This window comes from Canis aureus, chromosome 17 (genome assembly GCF_053574225.1).
Source record: "Canis aureus isolate CA01 chromosome 17, VMU_Caureus_v.1.0, whole genome shotgun sequence".
Lineage (NCBI taxonomy): Eukaryota > Metazoa > Chordata > Mammalia > Carnivora > Canidae > Canis > Canis aureus.
Window position 1 is genome coordinate 162251 of NC_135627.1, and position 22915 is coordinate 185165.

Genomic DNA, 22915 nt, shown 5'->3' on the forward strand with positions numbered 1-22915 from the left:
AGGACATGCAGACACAATGAAGGTATAGAGGAGGAAGTGTAGCATAGTGTAGTCAATGTGCTGGAGGTACAAGTGTGGGGATGCTCAGGGCTCCCTGAGGGCAATGGGAAGAGGTAGCAGCCAGAATTGATGCTGGGACAGAGCCCTGAAATGATGGATGTGTGAGTGGGCAGGCAAGCTGAGGAAGGACATCTCCGGTAGCAGGTGCACCTAGGGGGTTGGCTGATTCTGGAAGTCCAGGTGCAGCTCTAGGAGTTCTGACATACCTTGAGGGCAATGGGGAGCCACAGAATGGCTGTGAGGCACATTTCTCCATTTCAAAACAACCACTGTAGGGAAAGGGTGGAGAACAGGTGAGAGATAACAGGAGTGGATGGAGTGTTGTTGGGAACGCACTGCAGGGGTCCAGGTGAGGGATGTGAAGGCAAGAGGCAGGGCAGCAGGGTGGTGGGGACAGGAGGAAGCTGGCTCCCATAGGCTATAATGAGTGGAGGAGCCAGAGGTGGATGGTGGAGCACAGATTTCAGGTAAGTGGCTGGGTGGATGTGGGGAGAGGTGTTAAAATAGGGTGCACAGTTGAGCATCATCCTCACCAGGGTCAGAACATTCATAGCAGTGTTTCATTGATAACAGATTGCTGTGCATCATTGTATATGCCACCAAGAAAGAGAAATTGCCTTCAGCAAAACCATGCCATGCCTTACACAGAAAGATGCCTTCCCACCTCAGAGCCATTAAGGGGTGTGTGTGTGCACGTGTGTGTCTGTGTGTGTGTGCGTGCCAAGGGCTAAAGACTTGGTGTGTGAAGGAACCTGCAGCAGGGGAGTGGTGTGCAAAGAGGGCAAGGGTCGGAGGGGTCTAGCCCTGGAGGGTGGTCGGGAGACAGGAGGCCATGATGGGACAGAAGAAAACAATCAGGGATCCCTGGGTGGCGCAGCGGTTTAGCGCCTGCCTTTGGCCCAGGGCGCGATCCTGGAGACCCGGGATCGAATCCCACGTCGGGCTCCCGGTACATGGAGCCTGCTTCTCCCTCTGCCTATGTCTCTGCCTCTCTCCGTCTCTCTCTATCATAAATAAATAAAAAAATTAAAAAAAAAAAAAAAGAAAACAATCAGGAGAAAGAAGAGTGAGAGGCAGGAAAGAGCTGCAACTAGAGAGGAGCGGGGCTCCAGGGCACATGCAGCAAGAGCGCCATGCACCGCATCCAGCAAACAGGATGCACACTTCCATAGGTCACACAAGAAAAAATCCCAACAATAGTACTCAACACTAAAACAGCACTGGAAGGAGTCTGTGTGAGAACGGTGTGAAAAGTGCATTTCCGCAGCGGGGCCTTCACACTTACCTGCTGGCTGACAGCTCAGGGCCTGCGCGCCTTGGTGGTGGGGCCGTGCTTCGGGAACATGAGATGAACACGCTAAGTGGCCTTCAAGAAGACATTTTAGTGAGGTGTAAACATTCTTTTCATTTAACATTAGGTGAAAAAATTCAGGATATGATTATATATGAGGAACAAGTCTATTTATACTCAAGACATTTTAACATGGGCAGCCCGGGTGGCTTAGCAGTTTAGCGCCGCCTTCAGCCCAGGGTGTGACCCTGGAGACCTGGGACTGAGTCCCACGTCAGGCTCCCTGCGTGGAGCCTGCTTCTCCCTCTGCCTGTGTCTCTGCCTCTCTCTGTGTCTCTCATGAATAAATAAATAAAATCTTAAAACAAAACAAAACAAAACAAAAAATAAAACAAAAAAAAATAAAAAAAAACAAAACATTTCAACATGCACAGAAATAAAACTATGAGAAAATGCAGACAAATATACAAAACTTATTATCTCCAAGTGATGGAATTACACATAATTTTACTTTTTATTTATAATCTCTGATATTAATGTACATTACATTCTTTTTTAAAAATTATTTATTTATTTATTCATGAGAGACACAGAGAGAGGCAGAGACACAAGCAGAGGGAGAAGCAGGCTCCCTGCAGGGAGCCCGATGTGGAACTTGATCCCAGGACCTCAGGATTACCCCCTGAGCCAAAGGTAGATGCTCAACTACTAAGCCATTCAGGCATTCCCAGTCTCTTAAATTATGTATAAAATAAGATTTGGAGTTTCAAATTTCCAATAATACTAGCTTTGATATTTGACCATGTATTTACTATTATTGAGATCTTTAGTTCTCCATATGGTTTTGATTCACTGTATAGTTACTAGTAATTTCACCCTAAAGGACTCCCTTGAGCATTTCCTGTGGGTCAGGTCTAGTGGTAATGAATTCCCCCAACCTTCATATATCTGGGGATGTCTTGATTTCTCCCTCACTTTTGAAGGACAGATTCAGGATGCTGGATAGAGGATTCTTTTTTTTTTTTTTTTTTTTAAGATTTATTTATTCATGAGAGACACAGAGAGAGACACAGGCAGAGGGAGAAGTAGGCTCCATGCAGGGAGCCTGATGTGGGACTTGATCCATGAACTCCAGGATCACGTCCTGCTTGGGCCAAAGGCAGATGCACTTAACCACTGAGCCACCCAGGTGTCCCTAGATACAGGATTCTTGATTGACATTTTTTTTCTTTATTTGAGAGAGAGAGAGTGAACATAGGAAGGGGGAGGGGCAGAGAGAGAGGGAAAAGCAGACTCCCCTTTGAGTAGGAATCCCACATGGGGCTCGATCCCAGGACCCTGAGACCATGAGCCCAAGGCAGCCCCTTAGCCAACTGAGCCCCCCCACGTGCCCCAGACATGTTTTTTTTTTGGCACTCAGAATATATCAGACAACTGCCTTCTGATTTCTGAAGCTTCTGATGAGAAATCTGCTGTCTCTGTGCTGAGGATCAGCCTGAGGTGTAAACTTAATGTCTTCTTATTTCTTTTCTGGGTCTTTTTCAAAAAGGTGTAGGTGGTGGCTACTTTTTCATAAAGACCCAGAAAATGGTCTTTTAAAGGGCGCTTTCTAATTTTCCATGTATGTAGTTGTTTTTGAATGTCCTAGTCTTTAATGTCTGAGGAGTAGGTAGAGAAAGGACATGGGTCCTTTCAATTGCCTAGAAGTCACTTCAGCAGGACAGTGGTCTTATAACAATGAGGAGAGGTGCAACACATCTTCATCTACGCATCATGATCAAAAGCAGGAATCAGTGATCACAACATAGACCTGATATTTGGAGGTAAGGATCCTTTGTCACCTACTTTGGCTCTCACAAACTGCTCTAGGAGCACATGTACTTATGAGTTTGTGGGTGGGCAATGGGTAGCTGTACCCTGCTAAGAGCTGATAGTGACTGAAATTAACCACGATTTTACACATAAGCCTTCCTCCTGGGAGTTATAGCTTTCAATAAACTCCAGAGTTCCAAAGTAGTTACTTCATACAGATTTGCTTGTGCAGTTGTCTAGGTGGAGAGATAGATTCCAGGCTATCTTCCTAGCAATGAACTTTATTCAGCATTGTAAGGCCTGTTCTTTTAATGTGAAAAGCTCCTTCTAGATCTCATGTGAGTGTTGTGGATATATGTAACCACCAGCATGGTCAATGAGAACATTTTCATCACCCTCAAAAAGAAACCTTGTACCTTAAAAAAAAGAGAGATTTATTTATTTATTCTTAGAGAGAGAAAGAGAGAGCAGGGTGGAGGGGTAGACGGGGAGGGCAAGAAAGAATCTCAAGTAGACTCCCTGCTGAGTGGAGAGCCTGACTTGGGGCTCAATTCCACAACCCTGAGATTATGACCTGAACTAAAATCAAGAGTCAGGCACTTATCTGAGCCACTCAGGAGCCCCAGAAACCTTGCACCCTTTAACTATCAACTCACTGTCCTTCCATGCTCCCAACCCCAAACAACCACTAATCTACTTTCTATCTGTGGATTTACCTATTCTGGACATTTCATATAAGTGAAATCATATGATATATGGTCTTTTGGGACTGGCTTCTTTCTCTTAGCATAATGTTTTCAAGGTTCATCCATGTTGTAGTATTTTCTATACTTCATTCCTTTTATTTTATTATTTATTTTTTAAAAGATTTTATTTATCTAAGAGAAAGAGTAAGAGGGAGCACAAGTGGAGGGGAGGGGTGGAGGAGAGGGAGAAGCAGACTCCCTGCTGAGTAGGGATTTGGATGTGGGGTTCCATCTCAGGACCCCGGGATCATGACCTGAGCTGAAGGAAGATGCTTCATCGACTAAGCCACCCAGCTGCCCCAGTATTTCACTCCTTTTTAATGGTTGGATAATATTCCATTGTATGGGTATACCAAATTTTGTTTATTTGTTTTTCTTTCTTTCTTTCTTTCTTTCTTTCTTTCTTTCTTTCTTTCTTTCTTTCTTTTTTTTTTTTTTGTTTATTTGTTTTTCAACTGATGAACATTTGGATTATTTCTACCTTTTGGCTATTATGAATAATACTGCTGTGAATATTCATATACAATTTTACTTGTAGACATGTTTTCATTTCTCTTATGCATGTATCTAGCAGTGGAATTACTGAATCATATGGTAACTCTATGTTTAAACATTTGAAAAACTGCCAGACTACTTTCCACAGTGACTGTACCATTTTACATTCCCGGCCGCAGTGAATGAGGGTTCCAAGTTTTCCACATCCTCACCAACACTTGTTATTATCTGCCTTTTATTCTTGTGGGTATAAAGCAGTATCACGTTGTGGTTATGACTAGCATTTCCACAATGACTAATAATATTGAGAATTTTTTTCATTTGCTTATTGGCTTTTTATAGATCTCCCTTGGAGAAATATTTATTCCTCTTTAATTGGATACTTTTAATTTTTCTCATTTGGCTATAAGAGTTTTTCATATATTCTTTTTTTAAATAGTTATTTTTATTTTTTAAAGATTTCATTTATTTATGCATGAGAGACATATATAGAGAGAGGCAGAGACAGAGGCAGAGGGAGAAGCAGGCTCCACGCAGAGAGCCCGACATGGGACTCGATCCCGGGGCCCCAGGATCACGCCCCAGGCTGCAGGCGGTGCTAAACCGCTGCGCCACCTGGGGTGCCCTTTTCGTATGTTCTTGATGCAAGTCCCTTATCAAATACATGACTTGCAAATAGTTTCTCCCATTCTGTGGGCTGTCTTTTCACTTTCTTGATACTGTTCTTTGAAGCATAAAGGTTTTAATAAAAAAAAAATTCTTAATTTTGACTAAGCCTAACTTATCCAAGTTACTATTTTTTCTTTTTTTTCTTTTTTTTTTGTTCATGCTTTTGTTGTCATGTCTACTACCACTGCCAAATATGAGGTCAGGAAGATTCACCTCTATGTTTTCTTATGTGAATTTTTATAGTTTTGGCTTTTATATTTTGGTCTGATCCATTTTGAGGTAATTATTGTATATGATATGAAATAAGAGTCCAACTTTGTTCTTTTGCATATGAATATAGAATTGTTTCAGCACTATTTGTTGAAAAGACTACTCTTTCCCTATTGAATGGTCCTGTCACCTTTATTGAAAATAAATTGATATGGACACATGGGTTTATTTCTGGACTCTCAACTCTATTCCATTGATCTATGCCTACTCTTATATTGGTACCACATTCTTTTTTTTTTTTTTTTTTGGCTTAAGATTTTATTTATTCATTCATGAAAGACATAGAGAGAGAGGCAGAGACACAGGTAGATGGAGAAGCAGGCTCCATGGAGGAAGACCAATGTGGGACTTGATCCTGGTATCCGGGATCACACACTGAGCCAAAGGCAGATGCTCAACCGCTGAGCCACGCAGGCATCCCTTGTACCACACTGTCCTGATTACCATTGCTTTACAGGAATCAGGACACCAAATCCTGCTTTGTTATTCTTTTTTGGAATTGTTAGTTTCATATGAATTTTCAAATCCGCTTGTCAATTTCTACAATGTCAGCTGGGATTCTGGTAGGGATTGCACTGAATCTGAGATCAGTTTTGGGAGTACTGCCATCTTAACAACATGAAGTCTTCTGATTTATGTACGTGGAATTTTTTCCCATTTATTTAGGTATTCTTTAATTTATTTCAGTAATGTTTTGCAGTTTTCAAAATACAAGTTTTTCACTTCCTTCATTAAATTTATTCCCAAGTATTTTGTTCTTTTTGATGCCTTTGTGAATGGAATAAATTTATTAATTTTATTTTCAGGTTGTTAATTGCAAGTATTTAAAAATACAATGGACTTTTGTATATTAATCTTGTATCCTGCTACCTTGTTGAACTTGTCTATTAGTTCTATCATTTTTTTAGTAGTTTCCTTAGGATTTTCTGTGAGATCGTATCATCTGTGAATAGGGACAGCTTTATGTTTTCCTTCCCAATGTGGGTGTCTTTTATTTCATGTCCAATGAAACTTGGAACTTGCAAACACTCTGCTGCAAATGAAGTCACTTTCTTTGAGAGGACATCAAGAACCATCTGTTTTATGGCATGCTTATTCCTCGGGCAAAATTTCAGAACTCTGAGGCTCAGTTGGGGCCATGGCAAGCTTCTCTCTGTGTGACACCCCATGCTCTTTTGCTGTAGTAGGGGAGGATACGTAGATCTTCATGGCATCAAATCGTTATATTAATTGAACTTTTATTGAACTAGGCCAAGGAGATCAGGCCCCAGTATTCTCAGCAACACCACACTTGAGATAGAGCCTCATTCTCGGTGGGAGTTGGGCAGAAAAGAGGCATCACCTCTGGACCATACTCATCTGAGACTTGGTCTCTGTAACAGGCAGCTAGGGACAGGATGATAAATGCTGAAGTTCTGCCTTTTCCAGGAAGAAAGCTCTCCAGCTGGGAGTTAGAGAGAGAGAGAGGGAGCCCTGAGTTCTTGGCTCTGGCAATCTGGAGTGGAGTCTCTGCTTTGCTGAGCTGGCGGGGAGGAGGGAAGAAGTGGGTCTCAGTTCAAGTACAATGGAACCGATCTATTCTTGCCACATTTTAGCAGATTTTCTTATAAATGTTACTTTATATAGTGTATGCCCTTAGGACCATTTCCATAGACTTTAAAATGGTTGTTTTAAAAATACTTTTTATCAGTTTTCCTGGGGAATGGGTCCAGGACCTCCTTATGCTGTCATGCTTAGAGAATTTTCTCTGTGTGACTCATATTTGATATTCTTCATTTATCTCCGAGTTTTCAGCCTTGGGCGGAGATATTGGGTTTTAATTTTTTTAAAAACATGAACACTTATGTCATAGCAAAAGACTAGAAACAGAAACAATCCAAATGTTCACCAATAGGTGGAAGGATAAACAAACTGATAACTCTATATAACGAATACTACTCAGCCACAAAAAGGAATGGTCTATTCACTTATTCAAACATGACATTATGTGGGGTGAAAGGCAGAAAAATGCAGACACTGTGTGGATCTACTTACACAAAACTCAGAACATGCAAACTTGCCCATAGGGGCAAAAACCAGTTTGTGGATGGGAGGTGTGGGGTAATTATTGATGGGAACAGGAGACCTTGGGGAGTGATGGACGCAGTTATTATCTTGATTGTGGTGATATTCTCACAGTATAAAACATGCCAAACTTGTCAATTGGTATACTGTAAATATATAGTTTACCGGATGCCAGTTATAATCTCCATAAAGCCATAAAAAATAAAATGAGGAGTGAAAACTTGATTGTTGGTCATATAGTTTCTCTTATAGTGTTGACTTTTGGCTATTGAGTAGTTAGCTGCCTAACTGCTTGAACCAACTAGTTTGCAGTGTTCTGGGCTGTTTCTCTTCCACACTATGTGTTAGCTTGACAAGTGTCTTTTATTAAATAAGGGACAGAGAAATGAAATGGCCAGTTACTGATGTAGGGAAGATGTTAGGGTTCAAAGCCAACAGCCAAGAAAAAATTCTTGAGACATCTTTGGTGAAAAAGGTGGTTTTATTAAAGCATAAGGACTGGACCCGTGGCAAAAAGAGCTACTGGGATCATAAGGAGTGCCCCCATTATACACTTTCAAGTTTGGAAGGGGTAAGCCTCCCCACATATTTTGGAAACAAGGTTTTCAGGATCCTGAGGGTGCTAGCATCTATTGATAGGAAAGGTCACTTATTACTGTTTAGTAAAATCTCAGTCATGAGACCCTTCGGATGTATATCAGAGGGTCATATACTTGGGGGTGACTGCCAACATATATCTGGGCGGGGGGGAGATAAAGAAAGTTTCCAAAGGAATTTTTTTTTTCCAAAGGAATTTTTGTATGTTAAAGTAGACTCACAGGATCCTGGGGATAGAGCTAAGATTGCCTGTTGCCCAAAGCAAAGTATCAACATAGAGGCAGATGAGTCCCTAGAGGGAAGTCACTCTGCCTGTTTCAAGGATGTGTCTATGGGCTGTAGGGAGTAAGGAAAATTTTTTTTAAATTTTTATTTATTTATGATAGTCATACACACAGAGTGAGGCAGAGACACAGGCAGAGGGAGGAGCAGGCTCCATGCACCGGGAGCCCGACGTGGGACTCGATCCCGGGTCTCCAGGATCACATCCTGGGCCAAAGGCAGGCGCCAAACCGCTGCGCCACCCAGGGATCCCGGGAGTAAGGAAATGTAATAATTTCTCTTCTGCCTTTGTTTCCCACATCAGTTATCAGGCTCAAATTGAAGCATTCCTAACAAAAATCATAGACTTTCGTTCTTGGTGGGGCTCCATTAAACTGATAAAGGGACACATCATTTTTTTTATAATAAATTTATTTTTTATTGGTGTTCAATTTACCAAAATACAGAATAACACCCCCAGTGCTCATCCCATCAAGTGCCCCCCTCAGTGCCCGTCACCCATTCACCCCCACCCCCCGCCCTCCTCCCCTTCCACCACCCCTAGTTCGTTTCCCAGAGTCAGGAGTCTTTATGTTCTGTCTCCCTTTCTGATATTTCCCACACACTTCTTCTCTCTTCCCTTATGTTCCCTTTCACTATTATTTATATTCCCCAAATGAATGAGAACATACAATGTTTGTCCTTCTCTGATTGACTTACTTCACTCAGCATAATCCCCTCCAGTTCCATCCACGTTGAAGCAAATGGTGGGTATTTGAGGGACACACCATTTTTACCATTATTGTGTGCTGGGCCATTAGCTGAATTAGCTTGGTGCCAACTACTTCAAGATAGGAGACTTCAGAGCCACAGTAAAGCTGAATTCATTCTGAGTCTGAGCCCAGAGTGTGCCCAGAGCTCTGGTGTGTAACTTGCAAAGCCTGAGGAGCTAATTTCCTGGAATGGGAAGAGCTGGGTCGGCTTGCAGGTCACCTAGGGTGCTTCATGTCCTTTCAAGTTTCCTCAAGCCTGGCTGCCTTGTTCAAGCTGAGGCTCTTCCTGTGGCTCTCTGACTGGCTGGCACCTCCCGGAGATCACTTCTGCTTCCTCTTTTCCTTCCTTCTTCAGTCCAGTCCTGTGTGTGACAAATCAGGCAGGTTCTGAGGGGGGAAGCCACTTGATTGTATAGATTTACCTCCGGGCTAGTTGGGACTTGTGTTTTTCAAAGAGAATCTAGGCAGCAGGTGGGAGCATCTCCCAGTAGGATTCTGTCCTGGGTTGAGTTGGATGGAGATTAATTATTAGCTTAGGCTCCCTCATTACAGCTTAAGGTAAGTAGCACTCAACAGTGATTTGTATCCTCAAGTTAAATATCTGTCTTTAGAGCAGAAAGTGATTCCAAATCTTATGTAAACTATCCCAGGAATATGGAGGTTGACCTGTAACTGCTTTTGTCAGGCTTTTAATGACAGGGGCTAGACAGTGGTGCAGCCAGGAAGCACGGAGGCCTTCCTGACACCAGGCCCGCTCCCCATCCCACCAGATACTCCAGAGTGAAGCCCCAGGTGAACCACTGCTGGAGAACCTAGAGACAGATTGCTTCCACACACCCGCCCCACAGGAGTGTAGGACCTGCCCCTCCCACAGAGCTTCAGGCAGAGCCCCTACAGCCCTCCTCTAAGACACACTTCCTGGTGCTTGCTGTCAACCAAATTGTAATTTTTTTTTTAATTTATTTACTTATGATAGTCACACAGAGAATGAGAGAGAGGCAGAGACATAGGCAGAGGGAGAAGCAGGCTCCATGCACCAGGAGCCTGACGTGGGATTCGATCCCGGGTCTCCAGGATCGCGCCCTGGGCCAAAGGCAGGCGCTAAACTGCTGCGCCACCCAGGGATCCCCAAATTGTAATTTTTAAAAAATTTTTATTTATTTATGATAGTCACAGAGAGAGAGAGAGAGAGAGAGAGAGAGAGAGGCAGAGACACAGGCAGAGGGAGAAGCAGGCTCCATGCACCGGGAGCCCGACGTGGGATTCGATCCCGGGTCTCCAGGATCGCGCCCTGGGCCAAAGGCAGGCGCCAAACCGCTGCGCCACCCAGGGATCCCCCAAATTGTAATTTATTATGAAATCTGTAAACCACCCTGAGCTTCTCGGAGACGGGTCCAGGCTAAAGATTTTAGAAGGATTAAGCACCTCTGAAAACCTGCCTGCATCACAATCGTCCATCACGGGCACTGCACTGCGGAACTTCCGCATTTGACAAGAAAGGACAGTACTGTGACCGGTGAGCAAATTCTGGGGACTTGTGGGGTGCAGGGGCCAGGGGTAATTTACCTTAAAGAAGGGCTTTTAGGATTAATGACAGTTTCTAAATAACTGTAGGAAGATTTTAGAGGCCATGGAGGCCTGCTCTTCTCCCTCCCCACAGAGAGCTCCACTTTGGGGAAATGCCATGTTGTTGGAGCCAGTAGCATCCCCACGGCTCCCCTGTAGGAAACAGGAACAGTCACCCTCACACATGAGACACAATTACATGACCTCTGATGCTGTTTCCAGGCAGACGCTGGGCCCAGCCTTTGCTGGCAGGAAAATAACAATCTAGGCTGCTTTTGCAGATGGAAATGTAGGAGAACTGCCTGATCACAGGGCCCGGGGCAGGAACCTGCTTCCCCCACTTCCTAGATGCCATCTTGGTGCCTCAGTGTCTCCACTGTGTACCTGGAGAAGCATGATAGCCTGCCCGATGTGGGATGAATCTGAGGCTTAAATAGGAAGCCAACGTAGGAGGCTTTGGACAGCTCATGTGCGCAGTGAGAGCTGCCGTGTGGGTCTTTGTTCTGTTGTGGGTATAGAATGAGCCTCACGTAACACTGACTCGTGGACCGCAAAGGAAAAGGCAGAGGGCTCTCTGCAGGGAGGATGGGAGCACTGTGTTGTGGCTCAGAGGCAGCTCTTCTGTGCGGGCCTTGGAGCAGAGCACACAGGGCCCTACTGGCTTTGGTGCTGACTGCAGGGTGCAGGGACCCCAGTTACCTCTTCTGTGTGTGGCTCTTTCTACTTTCAGCCTGTCCCCTGGTCCTCATGATGCAGGACAACCTCTCCAGCAGCAGACGGTTGTCCCGGTCAATGACGGCGAGCCGTTCTTCCTCCAGCTGTGGACAGACACACAAGGAACCTTTTGAAACACCAGCCATGTCTGTGCTGTTACTGTGCAGATTTATTTAGAAGATTCCTGGGGCAACCAGGTGGTCGGTCAGAAGGCCTCTGCCTTTGGCTCAGGTCATGATCTCAGAGTCCTGGGATCGAGTCCCTGGTCAGGCTCCCTTCTCAGTGGGGAGCCTGCTTCTCCCTCTGCCTCTGCCCCTATGCCTGCTCGTGCTCTCTCTCACTTTGTCTCTCTCTCTCAAATAAATACATAAAATCATGTTTAGAGGATTCCTTCAACCCTCTTTCCTGTAACTTAAGCACACTGTGGGTTTTACATTGTTTCTTCAAATATCAGTAAGTGCTGCTGTAGCTTCAGTGACCAGTGTGACACATGCAGGCTCCTTTCTCTATTAATTGGAATACATTAGGATGGGATTAAATTACATAGGTTCAGAGTGGAGATAACAGCGAGGATGCTATGATTCTTTGTGAAATTAGGTCACCCTCTAACGCTCTGTGACAGTGATGCTAATGAGGAAATCACTTCATGTTTTAAGAGAGGTATTTTATATTGTTCAGAAGAAGAGAAGATTGGAGCCCAGAGGAAATGAAAATCCACTTGCTTTAGGTATTGAAATAGATTCATCTGCTGGTTTGCCTGACAATGATTAGTTAGCTTCTGTTCCGCCCGCTTCAGTTATCATTACTAACAGTCACATAAAGAGCACATAGCATCTCGCCTCAGAGGCATTACTATCAGCCTAACTATGAGAGTCTTATTCTAACTAGATGGCTTACACTTCAAGACATGGTGGTCAAGAAATGGTCTTGCTTATAATCTTTTTTTACTGTTTAAAATTTTATTTTAAAGAAATGCTCTTGTTTAAGGGAAGGGTACTAATTAATTGCTATACGGCGGCAGTGAATAACTTGCTACTGTGCATTCCTGCCCCTTCCTGCCCTCTCTTCCTGGAGACAAAAAGTTAGCAGGAAGACTGGAGAAGACTCCTGGTGCACCTACCACCCACCAGCTCTGTTCTGGCGAGATGAGGTTAATTGGCTGCTGACACAACATGTTATCGTCGATAACAGGGACTGTTTATTCCTTACTGAGCCTGCATTTTCCATTTCCCTGGTTTCTGAGCTGATTTTTTTTAAGCTTTTTTATTTATTAGAGAGAGAGAGAGGCAGAGACACAGGCAGAGGGAGAAGCAGGCTCCATGCAGGGAGCCCGCTGTGGGACTGGATCCCGGGTCTCCAGGATCAGGCCCTGGGCTGAAGGCGGCACTAAACCGCTGAGCCCCCCGGGCTGCCCTGAGCTGATGTTTTCTTGTTAGCTACACCAGTAACTGAGAAGTAGAATGAAGCTTACCTTCAGCTTCTTGAATTTCAGGTGGAGGTGACTGAGGCTCAGAGGGGCGCTGGTGTCCACGAGAGGCTGGGCGTCTTGGATCTGCAGTGCAGAGAGGCAGTGTGAGCCCAGGCACGCTGTTAGCAGGTAACTAACATGAACTCAGATTGGGCAGCTTCTGGGCTATAGCACCAGGAATGAGTATAGATGGTTGTGAAACCGAAGATTCCAAGTCAGCCTGGGACAGATAGTCTTCAATGGTGCTCAAGACTTGAGTCAGAACCCAAATGCCCCTGGAGGGAAACAGGCAGCCCTGGGAAATGAGCCTACATTGTTGTTCTCAAGTAGAGAGTTAAGTAGACGTGGAGTAAGAATTCATTAAATGTAAGTGCCAGTAGACATTTCTATTCTGTCTCCAGAGGCATTTAAAAAGGAGTGAATTATGAAACTCTATTGCCCTCACTCTAATTTCTGAGCCAGTAATATGTTCAGGATGAGCTCCTGAAACATGGATTAACTCAAAATGGTCTCTGTACCTTCCTATCAGAAAATGGACAAAGGAAGAAAATTTATGTTTTAAAATATGATGGAGTAAATGCATGAGGGCCATATGTATTACCATCTGCAATAAAAGGGACCCCCCCGCCAATACTCTGGATACTTGCTTTTATTTTATTTTTTTTTTTTTAAATTTTTTTTTTTAATTTATTTATGATAGGCACACAGTGAGGGAGAGAGAGGCAGAGACACAGGCAGAGGGAGAAGCAGGCTCCATGCACCAGGAGCCTGACGTGGGACTCGATCCCGGGTCTCCAGGATCGCGCCCTGGGCCAAAGGCAGGCGCCAAACCACTGCGCCACCCAGGGATCCCTGGATACTTGCTTTTAGACCACCAGCTACTTGGTCCTCTTAGCCGATAATCTGCATGAGACAATGTTGGGAAACCCCACCAACTGAGTCTGTCTGAAATGATAACGTGAGCATTGCTCACTCTGGGAATTAAATCCGCAGAGCCATGCAGTGGTGGAGCAGAGCTCACCTGCAGAGAGCCAGGACAGGGCTAAAGGGTTAGACGGTGGGAAGGTTGGACGGCACACTTAGGAATTGACACTTGGCCCCTAATATGAGGGAAGACTAAAGAACAAAGACAAGGGAGTAGCACAACCATGTACGTGACCTGAAGGCCCACTGTTACCATGTGTGGAGGAAAAGAAGACCAGAGGTGGGGTGGCCAGTCACTTAGGGCTGTGGGATAGTGAGCAGAGGCATGCCAGTGATGGTGGGAGAAGGGTCCATAGGAGACAGACCTCCTGGAAGCACATGTCTGTGGGGGTGGAGGTGAGGGAGAAAGAAGTGATGAAGAAAGGTCTGAGGCTTGCAGTTTTGATGCCTGGTGACAGCAAGAATGAAGAGAGGTGGTGAGCAGTCTGGAAGGTAGCCCGTAAATCCTGTGTTGGGTGACTGTGTGTAACTATCCATAGCAAGTTAGTCTGGGCTGCAGATAGAAATTACAGACTAATTATAGTCATTAAAAATATGACACTAATTTGCCATATTATAGCACTTACTTTTGACCAAGGTCTTTTGAACATATTGTCTTCCGAGAAGCTCCCTCTCATCTATTATACACACTAAATATAGAGGAGAAGATACTCTTCCTAACAGTTGCTAAATGTGGAGGGGGTGGAGACATTGAAACATTGCCATTTTATAACCATCATAGTACAGACTGGTTCGGGCACAATCACCAACAGATGTGGATCTTGGGGGAAAGTCTGGAGTGTTTGATGTGGGTATCAGAGAGAGCAGCTGAGGGGAGACAGAGAATGACAGGGTTCACCTCAAAGAACCACTAAGATGCTCAGCACTGAGAGATACCAGCAACCACAATGCCTGGCGAGGCCCAGAGCTGGGGCCTGGTTGAGTCTTTGCAAGAGGCAGGGAATGCCTGCAGTTGTCTTCCTTGCCTCTGGAGATATGAGTGTGGAAGACTCTGGCTGAGGGCACAGTGTGTGTGTGGCTGGGGGGGAGGAGGGGTTCAGGGCTCCTCCTGGCTCAGTGCCTAAAAAGTCAGGTTCTCTAGGCAGATTTCCGTGAAGATCACTGCTCCAAAGACCCCATGCCCAGACATGGGGAGTCCACAAAACTGGACTAACCAGAGCATGCAGAGCCTCAAGTCAATTTCTAATACTTCATCTTCCAGACACTGGACAGATAGTTCCAACACGAAAGTGAGAAATGAAGAAACCAAACAGGGGACCTTGAAGAGACGGAGACGATGAAAGAACAGAGGAAAATATCAAGTAAACTTTAAGTAACAATCTTGGAGAGACAAAAGAGATGCTGCATCCCTAAAACAAGAAGGGTATTCTAGGAAAAGAGAGTAATTACTGATAATAGTCCTTGAAAATTAACGCTGAAATAAATTGAATTAAGGAGCTGAGGATAAAACCAAGAAACCTCCCAAAAGTGAGCCAGAAATAGAGAGATGGGCAGCAGACGAGAAAATAAAAGGAAACTAAAGGCTCAATATTGGGCCTCAGACATATAACTTGTAGGGTTTCTAGAAAGTGAAAGGGGGTCATCTGGGTGGCTCAGCGGTTGAGCGTCTGCCTTCGGCCCAGGGCATGATCCTGGAGTCCTGGGATCGAGTCCCGCATTGGGCTCCCGGCATGGAGCCTGCTTCTCCCTCTGCCTGTGTGTCTGCATCTCTCTATGTGTCTCTCATGAATAAATAAATAAAATCTTAAAAAAAAAAAAAAGAAAGTGTAAGGGATAGAATTTTCAAGGTCTCTAAAATGAAAGAATCCATCAGGATGAACTCAAAGAGATTCACATGAAAGTATGTCATCATAACATGTCAGAACATCAGTAGTAAAGAGGAGGTCCTTCCTAAAAGTTTCTGAAAAGATACACCCACATACTCGCATCCATAGTAACACAGGAATCACGAGACTTTTTAAAGAAGGTGGTGGCTGAAGCAGAGGCTGGCCATCCAATGACATAGCTCATGCTTACCCTGCCACAGTCTGCAGCTGTCATTCCTGCCCGGACAGGATGCCCATTTCCCAGGACTCTTGGCACTTTATTAGACAAATGTAGTGTATTTTCCACATTTTTCTTCACGTGGCCTTTTCCGTTTCACAATGCATTCTAGGCTAATTTTATAGTAGCACACAGAGAGGTTTCCTGCTCTTTTTTGTATCGCATATTATATCGTCATGTAGAAGCATCCTCACTTATTCACCCAGCTTGCTTTTGATGGACATTTGGGCTAGCTTCGATTTTGCTATTACAGATACTGCTGGAGTTAGTATCTTTTGCAATTTCTTTTCTTTGCCAGCGTGCCTTTGGAGTGGGTAGTTCTGGATTAAAGGCTATGCACACTATGTGTGCACTGGCATTGGGAGTTGCTAAATCCCTGGGGCTGTGCCTGCTAAATGCCCACCAACACTGTGTGTAGTGCCTCTTTCTCCAAAGCACTGCCAACAATTTGGGGGATTTTTGCCAACCTGTTAGTTGAGAAATGATATTACAGTGTAGATTTAATTTACATTTCTCCAAGTGAAGTGAACTGACTTTTTTACAGGTTAAGAGCTGTTTGCAATTCTTTTTCTTTGAACTCTTGTTCATACTCCTTGCCCATCTTCATGTGAGGTGGTGTGCATTTTTCTTTTTCTTTTTAGAAGTTCTTTATAGATAAGGATATTAACCCTTTGTGATATAAGTTGCAATTATTTTTCCCAATTTATATTTGTTTTTCCATTGATTCTTCTGGGTTCTTTAGATATTTAATCATTTCATCCGCAAATAGAAAAAAAAAAAAACATTACCTACTTCATTACATTTTCATGCCTAATGGATTTGTCTTGTCTGCTTCCTAATACCTCCAACACAATTCAAAAGAGTATATGAGATAGTAGGCATCCTTGTCCTATTTCTTACTTTACAGGGAATACCTTTAGTGTTTCACTGTTACTTGAGTACTGTCTTAGGACTGAGAGATTTTTTTTAATTTTTTTTTTTTATTTATTTATGATAGTCACACAGAGAGAGAGAGAGAGAGAGAGAGAGAGAGAGAGAGGCAGAGACACAGGCTGAGGGAGAAGCAGGCCCCATGCACCGGGAGCCCGATATGGGATTCGATCCCGGGTCTCCAGGATCGCGCCCTGGGCCAAAGGCAGGCACCAAACAGCTGCGCCACCCAGGGTTCCCCAGGACTGAGAGATTTATATCTCATTATGTTAGGGAAATATCAGCAGTGATTTCTATTTTATTAAGGTCATTTAAATTTTATTTTAAAGCATGACCAGTTGTTCAGGCTGTAAGAGATGAAGTCCTGTTGGGACGCCAGACTGAGGACGGCACTCGCTCAAGAGATACTGTGGGCATAGCACTCACCTGCAAATCCTTTTCTCCCTTCTATTGCATCAGAGTCCTATGTGTTCCCAAGGACTCTCAGCCAAGTAGTAAGAAATTAAGTAACTCTAAAGAGCTAATGCCCCTTACTCTTAATATGGAAGAAGCATTTGCTTTAAGCCAAGTGTTGGTGCCAGCAGGTACCATTTGGCGTTGGTTCTTGCTGCTGCCTCTAGAAGGGCAGTGTGGCCACCATGCCCCATCCTCTCTTCTCCTCTCCTTCCTATCACTAACCCGTGTTTCCCTCAGTCACCGGGGCCTTCGCCATCTGGACCGCAGCCTTGTCTTTCCACAATGAGTTCCACGCCAGCTACCTGAACCCTCCATTCTGTCCTGATCTATCCCCTCCAGCAAACGCCTGCCAAGACTCCTGGCACCAGCCCCGCTGGGAACGGCCCCTCTGGCTCTAGGTGCCCCATTCCACACCCACAGTTCCCTTCTTTTCAGCTTTTATTTTTTAAGATTTTATTTATTCATGAGAGACACACAGAGAGAGGCAGAGACACAGGCAGAGGGAGAAGCAGGCTCCATGCAGGGAGCCCGACGTGGGACTTGATCCCAGGACCCTGGGGTCACTCCCTGAGCAGAAGGCAGACACTCAACCACTGAGCCCCCCAGGGGTCCCACTTTTCAGCTTTCTTAGTTGACTGTATCTGAGACTTGCTCCCCATCTTCACATCATTCCCTCCCTTTAACACCTGATGCTGGGAGCATGGGTTCCCCTGCCCCAAATCCTCCGCTGCTGGCCACACCACATTAGGGTGTTCTAGCACTCCGTGCTTACAGCCAGCAACGCTGTGCTCCTGAGACACCTCAGAGGGGGGCGCATTGGGGCAACAGAATTTCATGCTCCACAACCACACCTGGGCCCGGGGCCAAATGCTGGCACACCACCTTCCCCTTTCATCAGCTCCCTGCTTCATACAATGACAACTGCAAATCTTCTTTATCTTACAGTTTCTTAGGCACAGAGCAGAGTTATTTACTTACCTGAGGCTGTTTATCAACCACTACCTCTTATGAGAGATGAGTCTAGTCCCTGGGATGCACACATGAACAATGAAACCCTCATGCGTTTCCTTTCTTATCTGTTATTCAAAGAGGCAATGCCAGTTGATTTTGTATTATTACCATAAGGTCTCTTTCAGTTCTTCACTGCCAACAAGTATTTGCTAAGTATGACTCACTATGTGCTGATGATGTCATAACAGCACGATGCAGCCATCGCCCGCCCCCCCACCAGATGGGGGAAACAAACAAGACAAGATGAATATGTTACTTCAATCATGTGGCGACAGGAGACGGAAGAACAAGGACCAGAGAGTAATGGGCACACAGGAGATTGTAGGAGGCCCGGAGGTCTGAGGAAGTGAGGGTGAGCCCTGGGACGGTCCGGAGGGCCGCAGGTGGCAGGCCCAGATATGTTGGGGTGGGCACCAGAGCAGCCTTGCAGTAAGTGTGATTTCCCTGAGGCTACGGTGTTACCACAACCCAGGCAGGTAGAACCCCAGGGGCAGTAGAAAGGCTCATCTGGACTTGTATCCTGCCGAAAACTTGGTTCCCCCCACTCTGGGGAGATGCCCTCAGAGCATCACAGAGCAACACCCCCTTCTCAGGTTATTCCCTTCTTAAGAGCATTTCTCAAGCTTGAGGAACACAGGCACAGAGAGACAGCACCAGCTGAGCATCGGGTGGTTGGGTAGCACCACTGACGTCCCAGCAGCAGAAGACCATCACAGCAGGTCTTTCAAAAGCACAAGGTGAACTTCTCAAATGATATCCACATTTGCATCAAATAATGGAAATAATAGCTTATCTCCAAGTGGAGATAAAAGCTGGCTTTTAGTTCACATTGGAATATGCTGTTTTGACAGGGAAGAGGGTCCCTCAGATTTTTGTGTCCTAAGATATTTCAAGTCATTTAGGAAAAATTAAGTACTTTGTAAACATGCCATGATTCAGAGTCCTAAAATATGACACATGAGAATCACAATCCATTTAATGTAATTTTTATTGTATGACAACGCATATGACCAATGTTTTTCTTTTAAGATTTTATTTATTTATTCATGAGAGACACACACACACATAGAGAAAGAGAGAGAGAGAGAGAGAGAGAGAGAGAGAGAGAGAGAGAGACAGGCAGAGGGAGAAGCAGACTCCATGCAGAGAGTCTGACATGGGACTGGATCCCAGGTCTCTAGGATCACACCCTGGCCAAAGGCAGGTGCCAAACCGCTGAGCCACCCAAGGATCCCCACATATGACCAATGTTTTAAGGAAATATCATTTTAACTATTCCATCTCTGAAAATAAAATTAGCTTTTGGTTTCCAGGGAAAGCCCTGGCATTCCGTGGGTGCTGCTTTGGTACCTGCTCTGAGCCATCTGGGCTGGCACCCACCTTTCCTACCTTTCTCCTGTGATCCTGGTAGGCTTTCTCCCAGGTGTGCTGCAGGTAGTCTCTGCCGCAGAGAAGAGCTGGCCTGGTGACTCTCTGCATCTCAAACAGCAAAACCAGCTGCTCATTTCCACTAGTGGCCTGGTGCAGAAGGCAGAGGGTTGTGTTTGCTGGATCAGCTGACAGTTGTCATGGCATCCAAGCCAAGGAGAAAAAAAAGGGCAAGAGGATATCTCAACAAAGGAGAATTGAAGCTCCTTCCACTCTAAAGGGTATTTTCTCCAGCGAACTTAAGTAGCTTAGTGATGCCATTTTGATGTCCACTGCTCACCTGTCCCGTAGTTGTGAAGGGAAGGAGTTTCTTCCCTAGCTGATGTTCCCCTTCTCTTTCTCCCTCTTTTCCTGCTTCCTTCCTTCCCTAGCTGTGCTTTCCTTCTCTCCTCCCTCCCCGATCCTGCCTCCCGAACCTATCCCCTTTCCCTCCTATCTTTGAATCATTATCCAATGATTTGAATCATGTCCAATAATTTGGACAACTTCAAATATTTTTATTTGCAGCTTAGGTGGCAGATCTTCATTTTTTTTTTCCAGTTGACTTGAGGATTAGGTATAGAAAGTTTTAGCCATTTGAAGCCATTCCTCTCTCTGTGGCTTTTATCTGGTTGGGATGGGTTTTCCGTGACAGAGATGAAGGGATGATAGTACTAGAATATCCATTGAGCTATTCATCTTTGTCGGAATCATAGGCATAATTTTAGAAATGACATGATTAGAGGAATTGGCTAATGACAAAATAGCAATATTATTTTCATTTCAGATTGCTGGTTGTCATGACATCATCATACCCATCACAGAAACATTCTGGTGCAGAATTTGTGATTAGAGGTTCATTGTTCAGCTATGTGTCAATAAACAAAACAGAGCAGAAAAGGGGCATTTTATGAAGAATTGTGTTCTCCATATGAGCATGATTCAGTGGCTGTCAGTCTGAAAGAGAATTAGCCAAGCCTAAATTGAATCAGACTTTGGAAAAATAAGATGTGGATAAAATCAGAATATGACTTTCTCCTGTCTGGCTTTAGGTGGCTGAAGTATGCTGCACTTAGCTGGTTCCAATGCTCTTCAAACGTTTGGCAGATGACTTTGCAGCTGGAAAAATTGTTGGTGTATTAACAGTTTAAAAGTTGGATTTTTCAAAATGAATTTATTTCAGTTCACATGTATTAACTTTAGAAAATCATGCATATACAGTAGAAAATAGATGTAAGAATTACTGCCTGAAAAATATAGCTGGCACTTTAAGACATAAGGTTTCACTAAGGTTTCTTTTTTTTTTTTAATTTTTATTTATTTATGATAGTCACACACACACACAGAGAGAGAGAGAGAGAGAGAGAAGCAGAGACACAGGCAGAGGGAGAAGCAGGCTCCATGCACCGGGAGCCCGATGTGGGATTCGATCCCGGGTCTCCAGGATCGTGCCCTGGGCCAAAGGCAGGTGCCAAACCGCTGCGCCACCCAGGGATCCCTTCGTTAAGGTTTCTTAGCCTGTAAAATCTACATGTTATATTCAGAGGAATTCTACTAAAATAATTAATTTTCTTTATCCAGTTATTGTCATTGGTCAAGTCCAATATTCAACAGATGTTCAAGGAATCCCTGCCATTAATGAAATAATGGTATTAATGATAATGATTGAATCCCCAACTGGTACTCCGAGATTTTTTTATTCATGTTGTGGGGCTGGCTGTATATGGCTCTTTCTCTTTTCTTGAAGCTTGTCTTCCATACATGCTGAGAAATCCTGCAATGCTCAACATCACTGCCAGTCAACTGAGGAATGGAGGCATCGTTCTGTCCAGCTTGCTCATGCTTGTGTGATAGACCACAGATGGAGGGCCAAGGAGAAGCTGGATAGAAAAATGATGTTTAAAGGTTCTTTGGGGGATGCGTGGGTGGCTCAGTGGTTGAGAATCTGCCTTTGGCTCAGGTCATGATTCCAGGGTCCTGGGATCCAGTCTTGCATCAGGTTCCCTGTGGGAAGCCTGCTTCTGCCTGTGTCTCTGCCTCTCTCTATGTGTCTATCATGAATAAATAAATAAAATCCTTAAAAAAAAATAAAGGTTCTTTGGGTGGGGTTTTTTGTCTTTATTTTTTTTATTTTTTTATTTTTTTAGCAATGTGGCTACTCATAGTGGTTATGATACACACATTGTTATTGATGCACCTTATCAAATAAGTGATCTCAAGTTGGAGTCTTACTCCTGTTCTTCCCACTCACTATGTTAACTCTTAACTGATTAACCATTCAATTAACATTTTTTATCTAATCTAACTTGATTGTGGGGTCCCGCAGCAGAGGATCTGGAACAACTAGATATACCCCACACTGAACCAGAAAGATCACTGTCTGCTGCATGGTACACCCACCCATCCAGGCTCAAACTAAGTTTGGTTTTTAACATACTCTTTTAAAAAATATTTATTTTAGGGAGGGGGGAGAGAGCATGCGGGTGCGTGTGGCAGGGGTGGGGAGGGAGGGACAGAGGGAGAGAGAGAATCCTGAAGCAGACACCCCACTGAGCATGGGGCCAATTACAGGACCAGGAGATCATGACCTGAGCTAAAATCAAGAGTCGGATGCTCAACCAACTGAGCCACCCAGGCGCCCTGTTTCTTAACATATTCCTAACAATATTGGACCAGAAATCTCAGTTAACCAGTAACTCCTTGCAAACTATCCGAGGAAAAAATCTGAAACATTGTCAAGGGTTTATATGCAACACAGAATTACTCATTAAAGTAGAAAATGGGAAAGCCTGTAGTTTAATTAATAATAAGTGTCAATGTCAGTTTCTATTAACATTCTTTTTCTGTTCTGAGATCCAATCCATGATACTTTCAATTTTTTGAATTTTTAAGAAAAGAATTTTTTAATATTGAGTTAGGTTTGTATGTTTAATATTATATGGTTTCTATTTATACTTTGCACAAAATAGACAGCAAAGCCTATTTTAATTTGATTATTCAGATAATACCTTAGTGTTATTATCTGAACTCAGCTCCAGCCTTAGTGTTTTGGCTCAATATTGACTTAAATATTGAGTTTATTAGAAATATCTTGAAATGGTGATTCCTGGGACCCCTGGGTGGCTTAGCGGTTGAGCACCTGCCTTTGTTTGTTTTTTTTTTAAAGATTTTATTTATTTATTCATAGAGATGCAGAGAGAGAGAGAGAGAGGCAGAGACACAGGCAGAGGGAGAAGCAGGCTCCATGCAGAGAGCCTGACGTGGGACTCGATCCAGGGTCTCCAGGATCACACCCTGA

At 44.2% G+C, this 22915-nt stretch overlaps 1 protein-coding gene across 1 annotated transcript; it reads right to left on the reverse strand.

The window, feature by feature from the left end:
* Nucleotides 1-8829: 8829 nt before the first annotated feature.
* Nucleotides 8830-19774, reverse strand: CFAP97D2 (CFAP97 domain containing 2). The gene is made up of 4 exons (XM_077854839.1): nt 19591-19774; nt 12790-12870; nt 11304-11422; nt 8830-9400 (listed from the first exon to the last, which is right to left on the reverse strand). Exons 1-4 carry the CDS (start codon nt 19687-19689, stop codon nt 9289-9291), a joined length of 411 nt encoding a protein of 136 aa, XP_077710965.1. The 5' UTR covers nt 19690-19774; the 3' UTR covers nt 8830-9288.
* Nucleotides 19775-22915: the final 3141 nt, after the last annotated feature.

Coding starts and splice junctions, on each gene's coding strand:
- CFAP97D2 (XM_077854839.1), bottom strand. CDS start 19,689: ATGCAGAGAGTCACCAGGCCAGCTCTTCTCTGCGGCAGAGACTACCTG. Junction 12,871..19,590: donor ACAGGAGAAAGGTAGGAAAG/GTGGGTGCCAGC, acceptor TCTGCACTGCAG/ATCCAAGACGCCCAGCCTCT. Junction 11,423..12,789: donor TGAAATTCAAGAAGCTGAAG/GTAAGCTTCATT, acceptor GTCTGTCCACAG/CTGGAGGAAGAACGGCTCGC.